A 17,148-nucleotide genomic window follows, 5' to 3' on the forward strand; every position below is an offset into this window, starting at 1 on the left:
TCCACTCCATACCCATTCCATACCAGTGCAACTGTCACTTCATTTCGTTCGTTGAAGGAAAACAAAAAAAGCGTGCAGCTGTGCACCGGGTTGTTTAAAAAAAAATGGTAATTCCACGGAGGTTGAAGTGAATGATAACACACACAGCTAAATGAAGATTAGTACTGATTGCAAAAAATGAATGAATGAAATGAGTGTAATGTAAAAAAACTATCAATATATTTTTGAAAAACATTATTATTTATTGATAGACTTATCATTAATGGTATTAAAAGCAGTAATGGTATTATCCGGTGAACTTTATAGCTCATATGAAATTTCACTTCCAAATAATTATTCAGCTATCGATATATTTTGTATCGGAAGGATGTCCCTATGTTAATTGACGTTATTGCTACTGCGACTTCTATGTCTGCTAATAAGTAATGAAAAAATAGGTAAACACCATTTTAACAGCTACGATGATAAAATAAGGCAATCTAATAAAATATCTTTGATTTCTACGATAAATATTACAATCATAATCTGACAATTAATTAATCACATACGAGATATTTTATTTTCTGCTTTGTTTGAAAATTATTCTATAGACGTAATTCTTAACAAAATAGTTAATAGAAACTTTTTGGTCTTTCTTGCAATTCACTGTTGAATCTGCAGTCGGTACACGGTAAGAACACTAATTTCAAAATCTCGTTGTCTTTACATGACAGTGTTATAGTGTGCGTGGCCTCAACTGAGTTGAAACTACCTTATAGCGCGCGTAAATTTTTGTATGTGCCTTTGTAGCCATTGTAACTTAACAAAAGTTTGTGAAATTATTGTTAGCTACGAAAAATGGATGAAACAGTATTATTTCCCTCACCTAACTGGTTCCAAGTATCAGGTTTAGTAGTGAGCAACGATGGTTGGCTAGCTTACGGCGGTCCAAGCAAAAGTCTTTGTGTCTTGAAACCCGTGCCAGCTGATGGGAATGGGGTAGTTGAAGGTGCCGAGCAATATACTGCACACGTCTTAAACCGAGCACATCCGGACAAGTAAGAACTTTGATATTAAGTAGTGTGCTATATTAAATATTCTTTCTTATTACATTTGTTTTTTATTGTTTTGTTTTTTTATGCAGGATTGTAAGTTTAGACATCTCACCAGAATGGCCGGAGAAGAAGCTGTTGCTGACAGGAAGCGCAAGTGGCTCTGTAAAGCAATGGAGTTTAGAGGATGCCAACGTTGGAATCAAATTCAAGTCCAATCTTAGTCATGACATTCACACTCATGAAAAAGAGGTACTTGCTGAAATTTTATTGATATTAACTAATGAGCTAACAATTTGGTAATATCTTAAAAGGGTAAATTACCTAATGTTCTCATTTGTAATCTACCCTCAAAGATACAATTCTCAATCTTGCAGATTAAAAGTTATAGTCAGGCACAAAACTTGTCAGTTATTAAGAATGAGAAAAATTTTACTCAAGCTAAATATAAGGTTGTTGTTCTTGTTGATTCAATATATAAATAATAAATAAATAAATATTATAGGACATTCTTACACAGATTGACTGAGGCCCACGGTAAGCTCAAGAAGGCTTGTGTTGTGGGTACTCAGGCAACGATATATATAATATATAAATACTTATATACATAGAAAACATCCATGACTCAGGAACAAATATCAGTGCTCATCACATTGATGTCCTAGGACACCCCATAGTTGCATAGGGCCTCCACAAGATCCTTCCATGCCTTTCTATCTTGAGCCACTGCCTTGGCCTCGTTCCAATTCAATCGCCATGTCGCAATACACAGAAATGATCGGGTAATTTCGAAAGGGGAATCTTGATATGATAGAAATAATGGTGATTTTTATGCGACTTTCGAAATTAGACGACTTTCGGAATTACCCTAATGCACCTTACATTATTTACACTGTGTGAGACAAAACAAAGGATAGTGTAAAAGTTAAGATAGGCTTCTTGAGCCATTTTTTTTCACTTGATAACAGTAACAGTTAAAGACACTATTTTCTTAGAGAAATTAGTTGTATTGAACCTTAAGAAATCAATTAAAACAAGTTGTATGTCAAAGTAACAGTATTATTAAAATGATTTGGTATTCACAGGAAATAATTGGTGTAGCGTACAGCAATGAGGTGTATGCTGTAACTGTGGGCAGTTTCGGCAACATTGTGAAATGGGACCTAAACGCCAATGTGGTGAAAACATTCAATAACATGCTAAAGACGTCCAAGCCAACTTGCATGGCCTGCTCCCACCACATTACGTTAAATGTGGCCATTGGTACCAAGCAGGGAGTTCTTTTTGTGGTGGATTTGACTGGTAAGATCATAGACTTGGTATTTTGAATCGGCTATATGCATGCACAAACAAAGTCAAAAACACTTTAAAATTACTGTAAACAAATCGAATACTTTAAAATACCTATGTAATTTAGGAATCCTTGGTAAGTTGGCAAATATAATGTGGATTAGTAATGAAAATTAAATGCAAATTTATCTGATTCTATTATATTTTATTGAAGGTGCTGGCAGCCTTATCTACAAAGTACGCAGTCAGGATGACGAAATCATGAATGTGAGCTGGTGTCCTCAATATGAAGTCCAAGTTGGGAAATCCGTTGACGAATCCCAAAGAACTGGCATTGTTACTGAAAAACCTAGCAAGTTGAAGCTAAAGAAAGGGGCAACTCAAAAAGAGCCTCAGAAATATAGTGCCTCTGAGAGAATGGAAAGAATTAGACAGCAGGAGGACCTAGAAGAAAAAAATACTTCTGGAATCAAAAAAGATCTTCCCCAAGATAGTTTTGAAGATTTTGTAGTTGTTCCTGAAGATGACATGTTTGATATTTATAAAGATCATGAAGCAGATGAATTTGGTCATAAAAAATATCAACCGGAGGATATATTAGTAAAAATCAAGGAACCCGAGGAACAGAATGATTATTTGGCTGAATGCTTGAAGCTTAAAGATGCCATACTAAAGAAAAAGAATGAACCAGAGCCCTCAATTGAGTCATTAGTAGAGGCATTGGAGAAAAGTGATTTAAACAGTGAGAGTGGTCCAAAGGAAGAGGTACCTAGTGGTAGTAAGGTTATTAGTGATTCTAGTCATGAAGAAATCAATAGTAAAGAGGAGCAAGAGGAATCTAGTTCCGTGTCTAGTGTCCACATGCATAAACATTTGTTAGCAACAATTGGGAAACATGGGTAAAGATTTTTTTTTATCCTAATTATCATTTTCGTTTTATTGTAAGTAAATCAGTTATTTAATGATATGAATATTCTTATTTTATAATAATGAAGAGTCATCATTTATTGTCTATGTAGATCTAGGCAATTTTTTTTTAACTCAATTTTCAGTTTCATTAAATATGTAGTATGTATGGACCTTAAATATGTAATATGGCGCCCTTGTGATATTTGTATCAAATGCACTATTTTCCAGTGGTGTCCGCATCTGGTCAAAGACAGGCAAGCTCGTGGCCAGCTGCGCGTTGAGCGCCGGCAAGCAACAAGGCCGCTTCAGGAACTCCTGGGCCACGCTGGTTTGGTGCCAGCCTGAGCTGCTGCTCATAGCTGATGGGAAGAACCAGTTGTTGGAATGCAATCCATTGAAGCCTGATTGGTATGATTACTTTTTTAGTGCTTGCAAAACATTATCTGCCTATCTTAAAATGCTTGCCTGACATTAAAACGTTGTAAGTTATTATATTTCCCTTATTAATAATAATATTAATATATCAATTGAGGATAAATCATTTGTCCCGTTTCATACCTTGAAGGTCCTGATCTTTTGTATTGTATGCAATAAGGGTTTTTGTTAGAATTGCTATTAGAATTTTCTTATTGTGGTTAGAATATTGATCCTTCTGTGATGGAAAGCTGCGTTTACATTTTTCTGCTTGTATTAAGGAAACAGGCGGTTAATATTATGCGACTAAATATTAAGAGAAGAAAGAGTTCCGTTGATACTCAACATTTGTTTTTTGTTTTCTGAAAAAGCAAGAACAAGCTTGTAACAAAGTTAATTCACAACCTACACAAGCGCGGCTTACACTGCGTGGCCACCAACGCTTGTCGAGCGAACACCGCCTCGCCCGTCGCTTGGAGCGCGTCACAGGACCGCTCGCTCGTCCGCTACAGCCTGCGCGACCGCTCCACCGCCGTGTACAACACGTGCGGGGGCTTCGTCTACAACGTGCAGTACTGCCCCTATGACGTCAACAAGTTAGTCACGAGTCTAGTCTACACTGTGTCTACTAACGCTCGTCGAGCGAACAGCGCCTCGCCCGTCGCTTAGAGCGCGTCGCAGGACCGCTCGTTCGTTCGCGACAATGACGTAAACAAGTGAGTAACGCGGCTGGTCTTTACTAGCGTTTTAGCTACATTAGTGCGGCTTGCATCGCGTGACCTGGGCCAACAACGTTGGGTGAGCAAATACCATATTCTTTTGTTAGTCCTAATTCCTATCCGTCGCAAACCAGCCACGGCTCTGTGCAGCGGTCATAAGTGGGAATTAAACTTGCTGTGAAGTGAGCTTCAACTTATAGATCACATTCGCCATCGCCGGCGCCACGTGATGTCGCGACTGAGCCATTACTATTTGTAGAGAAAGAGACAAAATATAACAAAGATTCGCAAGCGTACATTTTATGAGTAAAAATATAACTGTGTGTTCATATTCTCAGGGTGGCGGTGAGCGTTGGCGACGGCGCCGTGCGCGTGTGGACGGCCGAAGAGTCTGAAGAAGCGGAGGGCAAGCTGTCGGCCGGCCGGGTCGTCACCTACTGGCAGCACGTGCAGGGCAAAGTGCTCACAGTAGCCTGGCATCCTACCAAGGAGAACTTGCTGGCGTTTGGAACTGCTGAATCTAGGGTAAACTGCTACATAATACATTGATACCGTTAACCTGTCGTATGCCGGAACGTGGATGGATCCACGTTCGTAGGTATTGACCATTTAAAATTAATTAGAATTCAATACTGGCTGCACTGATTGACGTTCCCGACATATGAGAGGTTAACTTGTAAAGATCATTGTTTAGTTAACAATTTACTATTTCATTTATTATGCACGAAAAGGTTTACATGAAGCGGGTTGAAAGTGAAGCATTTCTTACTTATCTACATTATATTATTTATTACACTAAACTTTACTCAGACCCACTTACACGTGGAGGGCCTTATTCGACTCTGGCAGCAAAACATTGCCGTAATATTCCCAATGAACAATTATAATTCATTTGTAAAGTGATTCGTCACATAATTTGTATATTGATGTGGTTTGGTGCAGGTCGGACTGATCGAGGCAGGGTTTGGTGAGCGGCCGGCGCGTACCCTTGGTTCAGGGCTGTCCGGCGGCGTATACGCACTAGGCTGGGGCGCCGAGCGTCTCTACGCAGCCGCGCGCCAGGAGCTCAGGGCCTACTGCACGGACCGCCCCGATGAATGTAAGCACTCTTTATAAGGACCGATCTTTTGTAATGCCGAGAGTTGATAAACCCCACACAGAGATATATAGTCGCAGTGCGTGCATATGCTCGCTTCTTGCCTCACACTTCTGCGATCGTATTGGATTGGAGCGATGCCGAGACTGTCAACGTGTGTGTACAATCCAGTACGTTTTTCACAGGTTTCGTTATCTAACAAAACTGACTTTCCATCCGATCCCTAATCTAATATTTATGTTGCAGCGGGAACTCCAGTGCCGGTGTCAGTGGAAGGCGCCTCGTGGGGCGTGACGGCCGTGCGCGTGCGCGACGGGCTCATGTGTGTCGGCAGCGACGCGGGCGGCGTGGCCGTGCTACGCGAATTAGAATCGACGCTGCTGGCGGCCACCTTCGTGGGCAGGTGTGTTAAGGTTTTTCCAAACCTATCGACGCGGAATCGACTCTAGCTGGCTAAAAATCGCGCGTTAGTATGAAGACGCTTATGGCCCGGCCACGACATCGGTCTAAGCGCGACAGCGGTGAGCGGCGGCCATACATTGGAGCGAGACACAGCGATGGGACTTTTCATTCGCACCTATGGCTGCCGCTCACCGCTGTCGCGCTTAGATCAATGTCGTGGCTGGGCCGTTACGCTTCGTCGTAGCTTAACGCATGCGTACGCATGTTCATACTAACGAACGATTTTTGACCGGCTAGAGTCGATTCCGCGTCGATAAGTTTGAGGAGACCCTTAGAGACTGACTGTTTTCTTGATTTACACCTGTAAAATTTTAATATATTTTTTATGAAATTCTGCTTCGCATTGTCCGACAAAATCGGAACTTATGTATGAATATCTCTTTTACTGGCCTCTACAATATTGTACATTTATTTAATTTTCTTACAGTAAAATGATCCACACCATCGAATGGCACCCGCAGCAGACGTCTTTCGCCAACGAGGAGTCTCCGCACAAGAATTTGATCGCCGTGTGCTCACAGGACAAGGCGAACGCAGTCGTTATATTAGAGTATATCGATAAGGAAGGTGAGTTTCTTAGGAATTTGAATAACAGGGATTGGCATAATAAGTAGTATTAATAGTGAAACAATCCTATTTTTAGTAATTTAATGTAAAGTTTGGCCAATTTGAAAATAAGGATTAGTAAATAGATTATGTGACTTGATTTCTGACGGTTCTTTTCATTCATAAGGTATAATTTTATACGGCTTGGATCAGTGTCCCTTCCTGTAAATAATAACTAGTTCCTAATATTTCTTTGTGTATTATTTTCGCCAGAAAACCAGCCGAAGTTGATTGAATTCAAGAGACTCATAGGACACACGAACACTGTTTTGCAAGTGGCGTGGAGTCCGCATTATGATATGAGACTGTTGTCCACTTCGCACGATGGCACCGTGAGGGTAAGGCATTATTGTGATTGTATGAATTATTATACAATAACAAAACATATTATAGTCGCACAGCGATCAAAATTTTGAAGGTTGATGTGCCTGTTCCTTTTTAGGGTTCCGTAGTCAACTAGGAATCCTTATAGTTTCGCCATGTCTGTCTGTCTGTCCGTCCGTCCGTCCGTCTGCGGATAATCTCAGTAACCGTTAGCACTAGAAAGCTGAAATTTGGTACCAATATGTATATCAATCACGCCAACAAAGTGCAAAAATAAAAAATTGTAAAAAATGTTTTATTAGGGTACCCCCCCCCCCTACATGTAAAGTGGGGGCTGATATTTTTTTTCATTCCAACCCCAACGTGTGATATATTGTTGGATAGGTATTTAAAAATGAATAAGGGTTTACTAAGATAGTTTTTAGGGTTCCGTAGTCAACTAGGAACCCTTATAGTTTCGCCATGTCTGTCTGTCTGTCCGTCCGTCCGTCCGTCCGCGGATAATCTCAGTAACCGTTAGCACTAGAAAGCTGAAATTTAGTACTAATATGTATATCAATCACGCCAAAAAAGTGCAAAAATAAAAAATGGAAAAAAATGTTTTATTAGGGTACCCCCCCTACATGTAAAGTGGGGGCTGATATTTTTTTTCATTCCAACCCCAACGTGTGATATATTGTTGGATAGGTATTTAAAAATGAATAAGGGTTTACTAAGATCGTTTTTTGATAATATTAATATTTTCGGAAATAATCGCTCTTAAAGGAAAAAAAAGTGCGTCCCCCCCCTCTAACTTTTGAACCATATGTTTAAAAGAATATGACAAAAATCACAAAAGTAGAACTTTATCAAGACTTTCTAGGAAAATTATTTTGAACTTGATAGGTTCAGTAGTTTTTGAGAAAAATACGGAAAACTACGGAACCCTACACTGAGCGTGGCCTGACACGCTCTTGGCCGGTTTTTTGATAATATTAATATTTTCGGAAATAATCGCTCCTAACTAAAGGAAAAAAAAGTGCGTCCCTCTAACTTTTGAACCATATGTTTAAAAAATATGAAAAAATCACAAAAGTAGAACTTTATAAGGACTTTCTAGGAAAATTGTTTTGAACTTGATAGGTTCAGTAGTTTTTGAGAAAAATACGGAAAACTACGGAACCCTATACTAAGCGTGGCCCGACACGCTCTTGGCCGGTTTTTTTTGTTGGATCTGTTCTATTTCTATTCGATTGTAACGGTGGGAAATGAAATTATGGATATTGTTTGATTTTCTTCGTTACAAATGTTTTCCTTGATGTCATTATCACTTAAATAGTAAGTGTGATATACTTACAGTTATAAAAACACGTCATTGGATCTAATGTTCGTGTCATAAGGTTGAATAGGTATCAGTGGCGGGGCGTCAATACAACTCGATTCCCTACGGGTTCCCGAAAATTCTCCAGTATCTGTAGAAGTTCATAGAAAACAGATCCCGAAAACCCCTCCGGCTTTATCAACGAAAATTTTCACGCCACGCCACAGCACATGATGGATATATCATTAACCCTTTAACCCTTAATTCGGTCCATGTAAAATTCAATTCCATGGTCGTGCGTTCAAGACTTACTACTAAATAATACTGAAAGTTTTGGTTAGAAAAAAAAAAGAGGGTCAAAGATGTCGTATGCCCATTTAAACACTGCCAAATTAAAGGTTAAAGAAACCGTTTCCCAGCCCTTTGAAAGAGTTAACCGTTGTTTTCGGTCAGGTATGGGACGTAACCTCGGGCACTTGCGTGTCGATATTCGGCGGGCACGGCGGCACGGCGCTGGGCGCGGCGTGGGCGGCGCCGGCCGCGCTCTCGCACCACGTGCTGTCCGGCGGCGCCGACTGCTGTCTGCGGCTGTGGGACGCGCGCCGGCACACCGCCGAGGCTTACGTAGGTAGGTCGAGGACAAATGACGATCAACCACCTTGCTCTACAGACTGTAGCACCTAGCTTACAGGTAGGCCGCGCTCTCGCACCACGTGCTGTCCGGCGGCGCCGACTGCTGTCTGCGGCTGTGGGACGCGCGCCGGCACACCGCCGAGGCTTACGTAGGTAGGTCGAGGACAAATGACGATCAACCACCTTGCTCTACAGACTGTAGCACCTAGCTTACAGGTAGGCCGCGCTCTCGCACCACGTGCTGTCCGGCGGCGCCGACTGCTGTCTGCGGCTGTGGGACGCGCGCCGGCACACCGCCGAGGCTTACGTAGGTAGGTCGAGGACAAATGACGATCAACCACCTTGCTCTACAGACTGTAGCACCTAGCTTATAGGTAGGGCGCCTGCCGCACCACCGCAACACCCTGCTGAGGCGTCGAGAACTAGTGAAGATTGACCACATCGCTTTATAGACTGCAGCTAAAAGCAACTGAAGCTCTAAACTGAGGTAGTTGAGGTGTTCATATTTATAACTTTAGAACGTTTGCAAAGTTGGTAAAATGTTAATTTATAGAGTTACTCGTACAACAAATTAACTAGAATTTAATAGCGAATAAAGGATTGAAATTTATCAGAGGTCAGAGAGAGAAAGCAACGCCCGGCGGCAATGTCCTTGCTAAGCTGAATGTAGACGTTCCAAGTCCGGGGCAGGTTCATTTCCCGAAAATAACGTTCCGTCTGTGAACCCGCCCAATGGTGTATTCTAACACTTAACACTACTGTCTACTCTCTAATAAAATTATTTTCTTCTGATAGAAACGAAAGAAGAAGCGCCGAAGAAAGACAAGAAGAAAAAGAAAGACAAAAAGGAAATCAAACCTGAAGCCGCGGCCGAAGATTCCGAAACTGCAGACACTGAAAGCAACGGTGTAGCGGCCACCTTAGAATCGAAAGTGAAGATTTCCAAGAAGTTCCTGCTCCCAACCATCACTAAACAGATGCAAAAGCCAAAGACGAAGGGAGCCAAGAGGTTGCTCCACAATTTCATGGTAAAGAAGAATTTGGAGACGGCTGTTGAGAATACTGAGGAATATGATCTCGATTATATCAAGATGTTCGGGAATTCGAAGGAGGTTAATGAAATATTCGATATGGAAAGTAAGTCTTATTTTAAGGAAAGTTATCGAAAGAATGAATATTTATGAAAAGAAATGGGGCTGCTGACTATAAGTTCGTTATTCGTTCTGTCAGTTATTCTGCGCTATAACTTTTTCCGTTGAACAGAGTCAAAGCAATAGGAGGCAGTCACCCGTTTACGTAGTAAATAGGGAACTTGACTGTAGTAAAAATAAAATATTTTTTCTACTCGTCAACTTCAATCTGTCAATTAGGACACCACAGACTAAACTATAAGTGATAACTTTTCAGCGTTGGATACTCTATGGCAGTTCCGACGCAACTATAATATCTCATTATAGTTGACTTTAGTTAACTGTAATGATTTCAAAAATAGAACTTCATACAATTTCTATACTAATTTGCGATACCTGGCAAATTTTTCTGCATCTGAAACACATTTTTTTTAATCTATCGCGTTATCGACCAATCAGAGACGGTTATTATAAACAATTGGTTGCTAGGTAATTCGATGTTGATACAACGGTGAACGACGCTATTAACATTAATTTTAACTTGAATGATGATATTTTTCGTCCATTGATCATGACTACATCATGACATTGGTCATTGATTGTCATCATGACTAGAACACGCAAACTAATATGGTTGTTTAAGAACCTAAGACACGCTGCTCCAAAAACTGTCCTGAATCGAATATATGTTGCTTTGGCTGAATCAATTCTCACATATTGTATACCTATCTGGGGTGGGGCCACAAAAACTAAATTCCTTGAACTTGAAAGAGCTCAGAGGGCTCTTTTAAAGGTCATGTACACTAAGCCGTTCACCTTTCCTACATCTGAACTTTATGAAACCTGTGACTTGCTAACAGTAAGAAAACTGTACGTGCTAAATGTAATTTTAAAAAAACATAAAAATACTATATATAAAAACATTCCTATAACTTCGCGTAGAAAACCTAATGTAGTTCCCGTAACTATCAGTAACACAGCATATGCAAAAAGACAGTATTCTGCCCAATCAACTAGGTTGTATAACATGGTAAATAAAATTATTAACATTTACCCTGTGAGGCTTAAAGAATGTAAGATAATGCTTATAAAGTGGCTTAAAGATAAAAGCTATAATGAAATTGAAGATCTCTTGACATAAGTAGTTATTAGTCCCTTGGGTTGTAGGTTACTCAGTACATAATTATTATAATACATACAATTACTTATATATATCACACGAATGAATTGACTTACCAGGATTCGAACCCAGCATACACAGCACAGATACACATACATTGATGATGAAGATGATGACTCATAGAAAAAGTATTGTATACAATAGTGATATAATTAAGCTTTTCACTCTCGTACCGTACTATTAGGCCACTCAGCAAGCTTCGTGGCCTAAACATGGTACTCGACTGAAAAGCTTTGTATTGAATGAAAGTTTATTCACAAGAACATAATTATGGTGCGTTACAGTAGATGTTATAATATAAAGTGTTTACATTGGAGATCCTTAATATGCTCTGCCACAGGGCATGTGAAAATTTCCATGATCACTACATGTCAAAGCTATGTATGTGAATATTAATTGCGTACATGCAATGTCTTCCTTACAAACTAAGAATATTAGACTAAAACACCGAATGCTTAGTGCTATATAATAAATGTTGAAAGGCATGCATGTTATCGTTACAATTATATTTAAATCATAAATTTATACTTAGTATTATATCACGATTGTATACTATTATACCATGCACAAAATAAAGCATCAGATAAATATAAGAAAACATGGACAGAAGTTATTTTAAAATCCAATTTCTATTTAATAAGTCAGGTAGAAATATATAAAGTAACGCAGTTGACCGTGACGTCACTAAATTCGATTTCATATAAATTCCATATTAGCAAGTCTTTCAAATTCGTTTTGACAGTTCGTAAAAAGAAGCTGATTTGACTAGGAGGCAAGTAGCCTATAGAGACGGTGACAAAAAAATGCTATCTATGACTTTCTAACAATGATCTATTCTATTTATCGGGAGGAAGAAGCATACAACATCCCTATTCAAGTAATATAATGTAATGTTTACAGTGGAGCATCACCTGCGCGTGGGCAACACTGAATCATGGCTAGTGCTGTGCGTGCTGCGCGGACATATTGACGCGGCGCTGCGCCTCGCCGCCGAGCGCGACCTGCTCTGTCCCTACCTGCTGAGCCTCGCGCCCGGCGTCTCTTCCAAGTGAGACGCACACACACACACATACACACATCACACACCACACACCACGTACTCGCTCATGCACGCACACTACAACAAACAAACACACACACTTGTCGTTCATGAACTTGAAATCATATAGGGGAGGGAACCTGCATAAACACACTATTTATTGAGCTCAATGTTAATTTTAAGCTTCCAAGCATCCTACAAGATGGCATAACCTGCAATACACAAGAAAACTGAACTCTTTCATGTAGATACTTTCTGTGGCGTTGGCCCTGTGTCAATACTTTATGACTTCGATTCAGGCCACAAGTTGGCAGACCCACCAACGCGGCAATAAAAAGAAGAAAATGTTTCTGATTAGATTGATGACAATTGTCATGTTTTTAAAAATATTTTAAGCGGGACTTAATACGTGAGTAACCCGCTTAAAATATTTTTAAATATGTATGAGTCTCACGGGAGTTTTAATAGTTAAAATTGTCATGTTTGATTCCAGGTACTGGAAAGACGCGTGTAAATTGTATTTGGCTCAAATAGATCGACTCGTCGCTAACGGCGAGGAAGAGAAATTAGTCGGTAAGTAGTCTCTCTCTTCTCCCTCCCCTCCTCTCTCTCTTTCCCCCCTCTCCGTCTCCCTGCAGAGGTATTCCCGATGAACTACAGTATGGGGTTCTTCAAAAAAAGAGTGTAAAAGTTTCTAATGGGGCGGCAACGCGCATGTGACACCTCTTGAGTTCCAAGCCTCCATAGGTTACGGTAACCGCTTTCCATCAGGCGGCCCGTATACCTGTTTGCCACCGACGTGGTATTAAAAAAAACCGTCTGTCGCCGTCAAAACGTTCGCTAAATGTTATTGTATGAGAAGTTCCATAGACCTCTGTGACGATGATGTGTCTGTTAACTGTGTTTGATGCAACTGGCCCTTAGTGTGATTTATTAAACGTGTGTCTTAGTGAACAAGAACTACGGCGGGCCCGTGTACCGCAAGGTTCTGACGATGCTGAGTCTGCAGGACGTAATCGGTGCGGTGAAGACCCTCGTCGAGAATAAACTGTACAAGGAGGCCTATTTGCTGTGCCGGATAAGGTATAGTATACTACTTTGCATTATATAAATATTCCAAACACGACTATATTACTGTATGACATTTCGTCGACAAAAGATATACATACACCGTGGGTCTGAATAACCCGAAAGATTTTAACCACGCATTTTTGATGTAAAAACAAACAAAAAATATTATAAGACTTTTGTAATTTTCGGACAATTTTTTTTAACTATTTTTGAATGTATTTTCACATAAAAAGTAAATATTATTCATAATACTGGAACTTAAAATGAGTTTTAACATTTTTTCTAAAAATCGAATTTTTTGAAAGATTTTACTCCTCACTTTTTGACATCTATCAATGAGGATAGTGAGACTATTCTCCATAATGACATCAACGCCGTTAAAAGGGCCTTTTGTACAATAAGATTTTTTTTTGTCAATTGGTAATAACTCTGAAACTAGGCGATATCAAGAAAAACGCAGACATTTATATGATATTATAGTCTCTAAATGTGGCCAGGAATACACTGTTAAAATCTTTCGGGTTATTCAGGCTCACAGTGTGCCTATATAAATACGCGTACAGCTCATCCTTTGTAATAAATATATGTTTTTTAGATATATGGACACAATTGGAGAGGAAGTCCTGCAGTCATGGGCCAAGAACTGCCTCCACTCTGGAATGTTCGACATGGCTGCTGTATGGTCAGTATCTAGTTTTTATGTCTGTTTATTGCTTCAGAACCTTCAGTATGAGTTAGAATCACAGTATACAACTTTCTCGACCTAAAATGGGTCAGGCGGTCTGACGCTGTCGCGCGCGAGTCCATACTTGAAGTCGCGCTTGATGAAGTCGCGTATGGTCTCGCGCGCGAGAGATCGCAAACCGCCAGTTGATGCTCTAGTTATAACTATAATCTACTATGTAATTATTTTTTCCCCTCACTAGCTCGGAAACACGTGTTTTGTCCTTTATTACCAGCGGGTAAAAACGCATTTTATCCACTAGTGAGTAAAGTAATTTGACCTTGAATAAAGTCAAATTAACTGTTTTAAAATTGATAAAAGTAGGTGAATCTAGTAAGTAGTAGTATTTACCACCTGTGGAACTACTGGAAGCAGTGATAAACGCATTTTTTGCGTTGTAGTTTCCTCGCTATAGTGAGGGTAAAAATTTTGTGTTACACTCGGGTGCAAATGTATTTTACTTCTCGTGTGTTAAAAAACTCGCAAGTTCAGGATTCTATTCTCGAACCACTCGCTGCGCTCGTGGTTCAACTATAGACTCCTTTCACTAGCTCGTTTTTCAATTCCACACTCGGCGTTAAAATACAACTTTGCCCCCTTGTATAACAAATAACTAATATTTGTTCAATTATGAAGTATCTCGTTTGCAGCCACCTCGCCCTGGGCAACCTGCTGGAGGCGGCGACGTGCCTCAGCAAGTGCCCCCACACCGACAACCTGAGCCTCGCCGCGGAGCTCGCGCGCGCCGCCGGACAGACCATCCTTGCTGACAACCTCATAGGTACGTAGGTATCACAGGTGTGTGTGTGTGTGTGTGTGTGGTTCTTATGTCACATAAAGCAAGAGTCTAACTGTGGTAAATTTTTAACCACTTAGATTTTTTTATCGAGCTGGCTGCCAGTACGAAGTTAGACGGATATTTGTCTTATTACCAGACTTCGGCAAAATGAGGTGGACGTTGTACAAAGGTATATTTCGGGCGGTTAAAGGGTCAAATAATAGAATACGCACTAGGTAGGTACTACAACACGAGAGTACGCTGGCCGCAGCAACTGCTTACCATCAAGCGATTCGTTATATAAATAGCTTTCTATATTTTACAAAACTGCTGGTTTTCAAATGATTGCGGCTTTGTAAGTCACCGAAATGTAATTTGGGAAACCCCTTGTTACCCGAATTATGCTTAAATCACTAGGACTCGAGTCCACATCGCGAGGACCACGCAATGCCGCCTTAGCACATATCCCTTTACATTCTATACGTTTCTGAATGTTGTGTAATAGAGCTCCCTCGCTAACCTTAATTCTTGTCTATTCAAAGGTAGGACGCTGAACACCCCTGGGTGTCCTGACGTGGCGACGGAACTCGACAAGATGCTGCCTTCCAGGGCCGAGTTGTTCTTGCGAGAGGTGCAGAGCATCGGAGGTGCTGACGGAGACAACGGGAAAGATGATAATGAATAGGTTTTTAAAAGTCGCGCGATGCGTCTAGAACGCGAACCGCATATTGTACAGACATCCTGGTGGCGATACTGGCGGGTTACTCCTATTAAGTTGTTTTCGGTGGTACACTGACAATTTGGTATATCAACCTGGTGAGAAGGACCCGTACTGACGGATTCCTGAATATGATATGTACTTGTATAAATTTAACTGTCCATTCCTGTGTACTTCTGGCCTCCTGAGACCCAAAAGCTTTGCAAAAGTTTTGTTATTGAATTTGGAACTCTGTTAATGAATAACAGAGTAACATAACCTGCGATACACAAGAAAACTGAACTCTTTCATGCAGATACTTTCTGTGGCGTTGGCCCTGTGTCAATACTTTATGATTTCGATTCAGGCCACAAGCTGGCAGACCCACCAACGCGGCAAAAAAAAGAAGAAAAAATATTGTTCCGTTTTGGAACTCTGTTATTCATTGAAAGTTCTAAATAGATTTTTTGAATATGTAAACTTTCACCGGCTGGTACCGGGGGTCTTAGGAGTTTCTAGTTATACTCTTTATAATATAAATTTGAACTCTGTGTTGCCCGTTGAAGCCTAGTGGCGCTGTGTACTGTTTCTTGTCGGATTGTATATAAACATCCATATCATAAGTGTTAATGCTCCGAAATACCTATGAGGTTTTTATTTATAATTGTTTTTATTAACGTACACATGTATATGTATATTAAAATATTAAGGAGGATTCAATTTCCTATTTTATTTATCTACTTGTACTTTTTCAAACACACTTTTTTATTGTATGATCTTTAAGTATTCATGTCATGTTAAACTAGGCTTGTGATGTGATGTATTGTTTAAGTTTAATTGTGAATAAAATAATGTCTGTTCTCATATTATATTTTAATTTTATTTCACTGACAATGCGGTGAAATGGTTCCAGTAAGGGTCCCCCCACATCTAGCGTCTCGCGAACGTCGTCGCCTCTCCAACGCCTGCGCGGCGTCGACGCCGCGCTTCCGCAGCGCCGACGCGACGTTGCGACGCCTCTCGAACGTCGACGTCGCAGTAACGTCCGCGCGGCGTCGACGCCGCGTTAGCGCCGCGCCTCCTCGACGTCAGTGGCAGTAAACCAAAAGTAGCTTATACGTTAGTTCGTATGCCTTAACCAATTTTTTGAAAAGTTATTTCTATAATGTAGGTGCATCAAGGCGACTTGTTTACAGAGGATCTGTGGCCTGTGTTGTATCAACTACGTTTGACGTATTGCTTCCCTGTCACACTTACGATTCCCAAGTGCGACAAATGTGTCAAAAGGTTCACGGCAGGCCCTCCTCAATGAATGCTCTTGACACGTATCTTTATCTAATCTAGGTAATTATCGGAAAAACTGTCATTTCATAGAAATATTGTAAAAACACTAAACAAGGAATGTGTCGAAGAAACGGGAGCAAAAAGCAATATTTACGCGTCTAGCGACCGTCATGATGCAGAAATTTAAGGTTTTTGATGAGTAGATTACGTTTATTTGCCATAATTTGTTAGTTACTAAAAATACCGGGAATCCGGTATTACAATATTAAATACCGGTTTTGAAATCTACCCCAAAAATCCCGAGATACTGGGATCCCGGTATTGTAAGGGTCCCCCCACATCTAGCGTCTCGCGAACGTCGTCGCCTCTCCAACGCCCGCGCGGCGTCGACGCCGCGCTCCCGCAGCGCCGACGCGACGTTGTGGCGCCTCTCGAACGTCGACGTCGCAGTGGCGTCCGCG

At 40.6% G+C, this 17,148-nt stretch overlaps 1 protein-coding gene across 1 annotated transcript; it reads left to right on the forward strand.

Moving 5' to 3' along the window:
• Positions 1-668: 668 nt before the first annotated feature.
• LOC125241317 (gem-associated protein 5-like) lies at positions 669-16,267 on the forward strand. The gene is made up of 19 exons (XM_048149730.1): positions 669-1,037; positions 1,124-1,283; positions 2,117-2,333; positions 2,536-3,220; positions 3,459-3,638; positions 4,016-4,240; positions 4,702-4,888; positions 5,306-5,462; positions 5,706-5,862; positions 6,349-6,488; positions 6,741-6,865; positions 8,605-8,779; positions 9,580-9,921; positions 11,995-12,142; positions 12,627-12,706; positions 13,084-13,216; positions 13,800-13,886; positions 14,579-14,709; positions 15,249-16,267. Exons 1-19 carry the CDS (start codon positions 838-840, stop codon positions 15,389-15,391), a joined length of 3,672 nt encoding a protein of 1,223 aa, XP_048005687.1. The 5' UTR covers positions 669-837; the 3' UTR covers positions 15,392-16,267.
• The last annotated feature ends 881 nt before the right edge of the window (positions 16,268-17,148 follow it).

The sequence above is a fragment of the Leguminivora glycinivorella genome, chromosome Z (assembly GCF_023078275.1).
Source record: "Leguminivora glycinivorella isolate SPB_JAAS2020 chromosome Z, LegGlyc_1.1, whole genome shotgun sequence".
In the NCBI taxonomy this organism is placed as follows: Eukaryota; Metazoa; Arthropoda; class Insecta; order Lepidoptera; family Tortricidae; genus Leguminivora; species Leguminivora glycinivorella.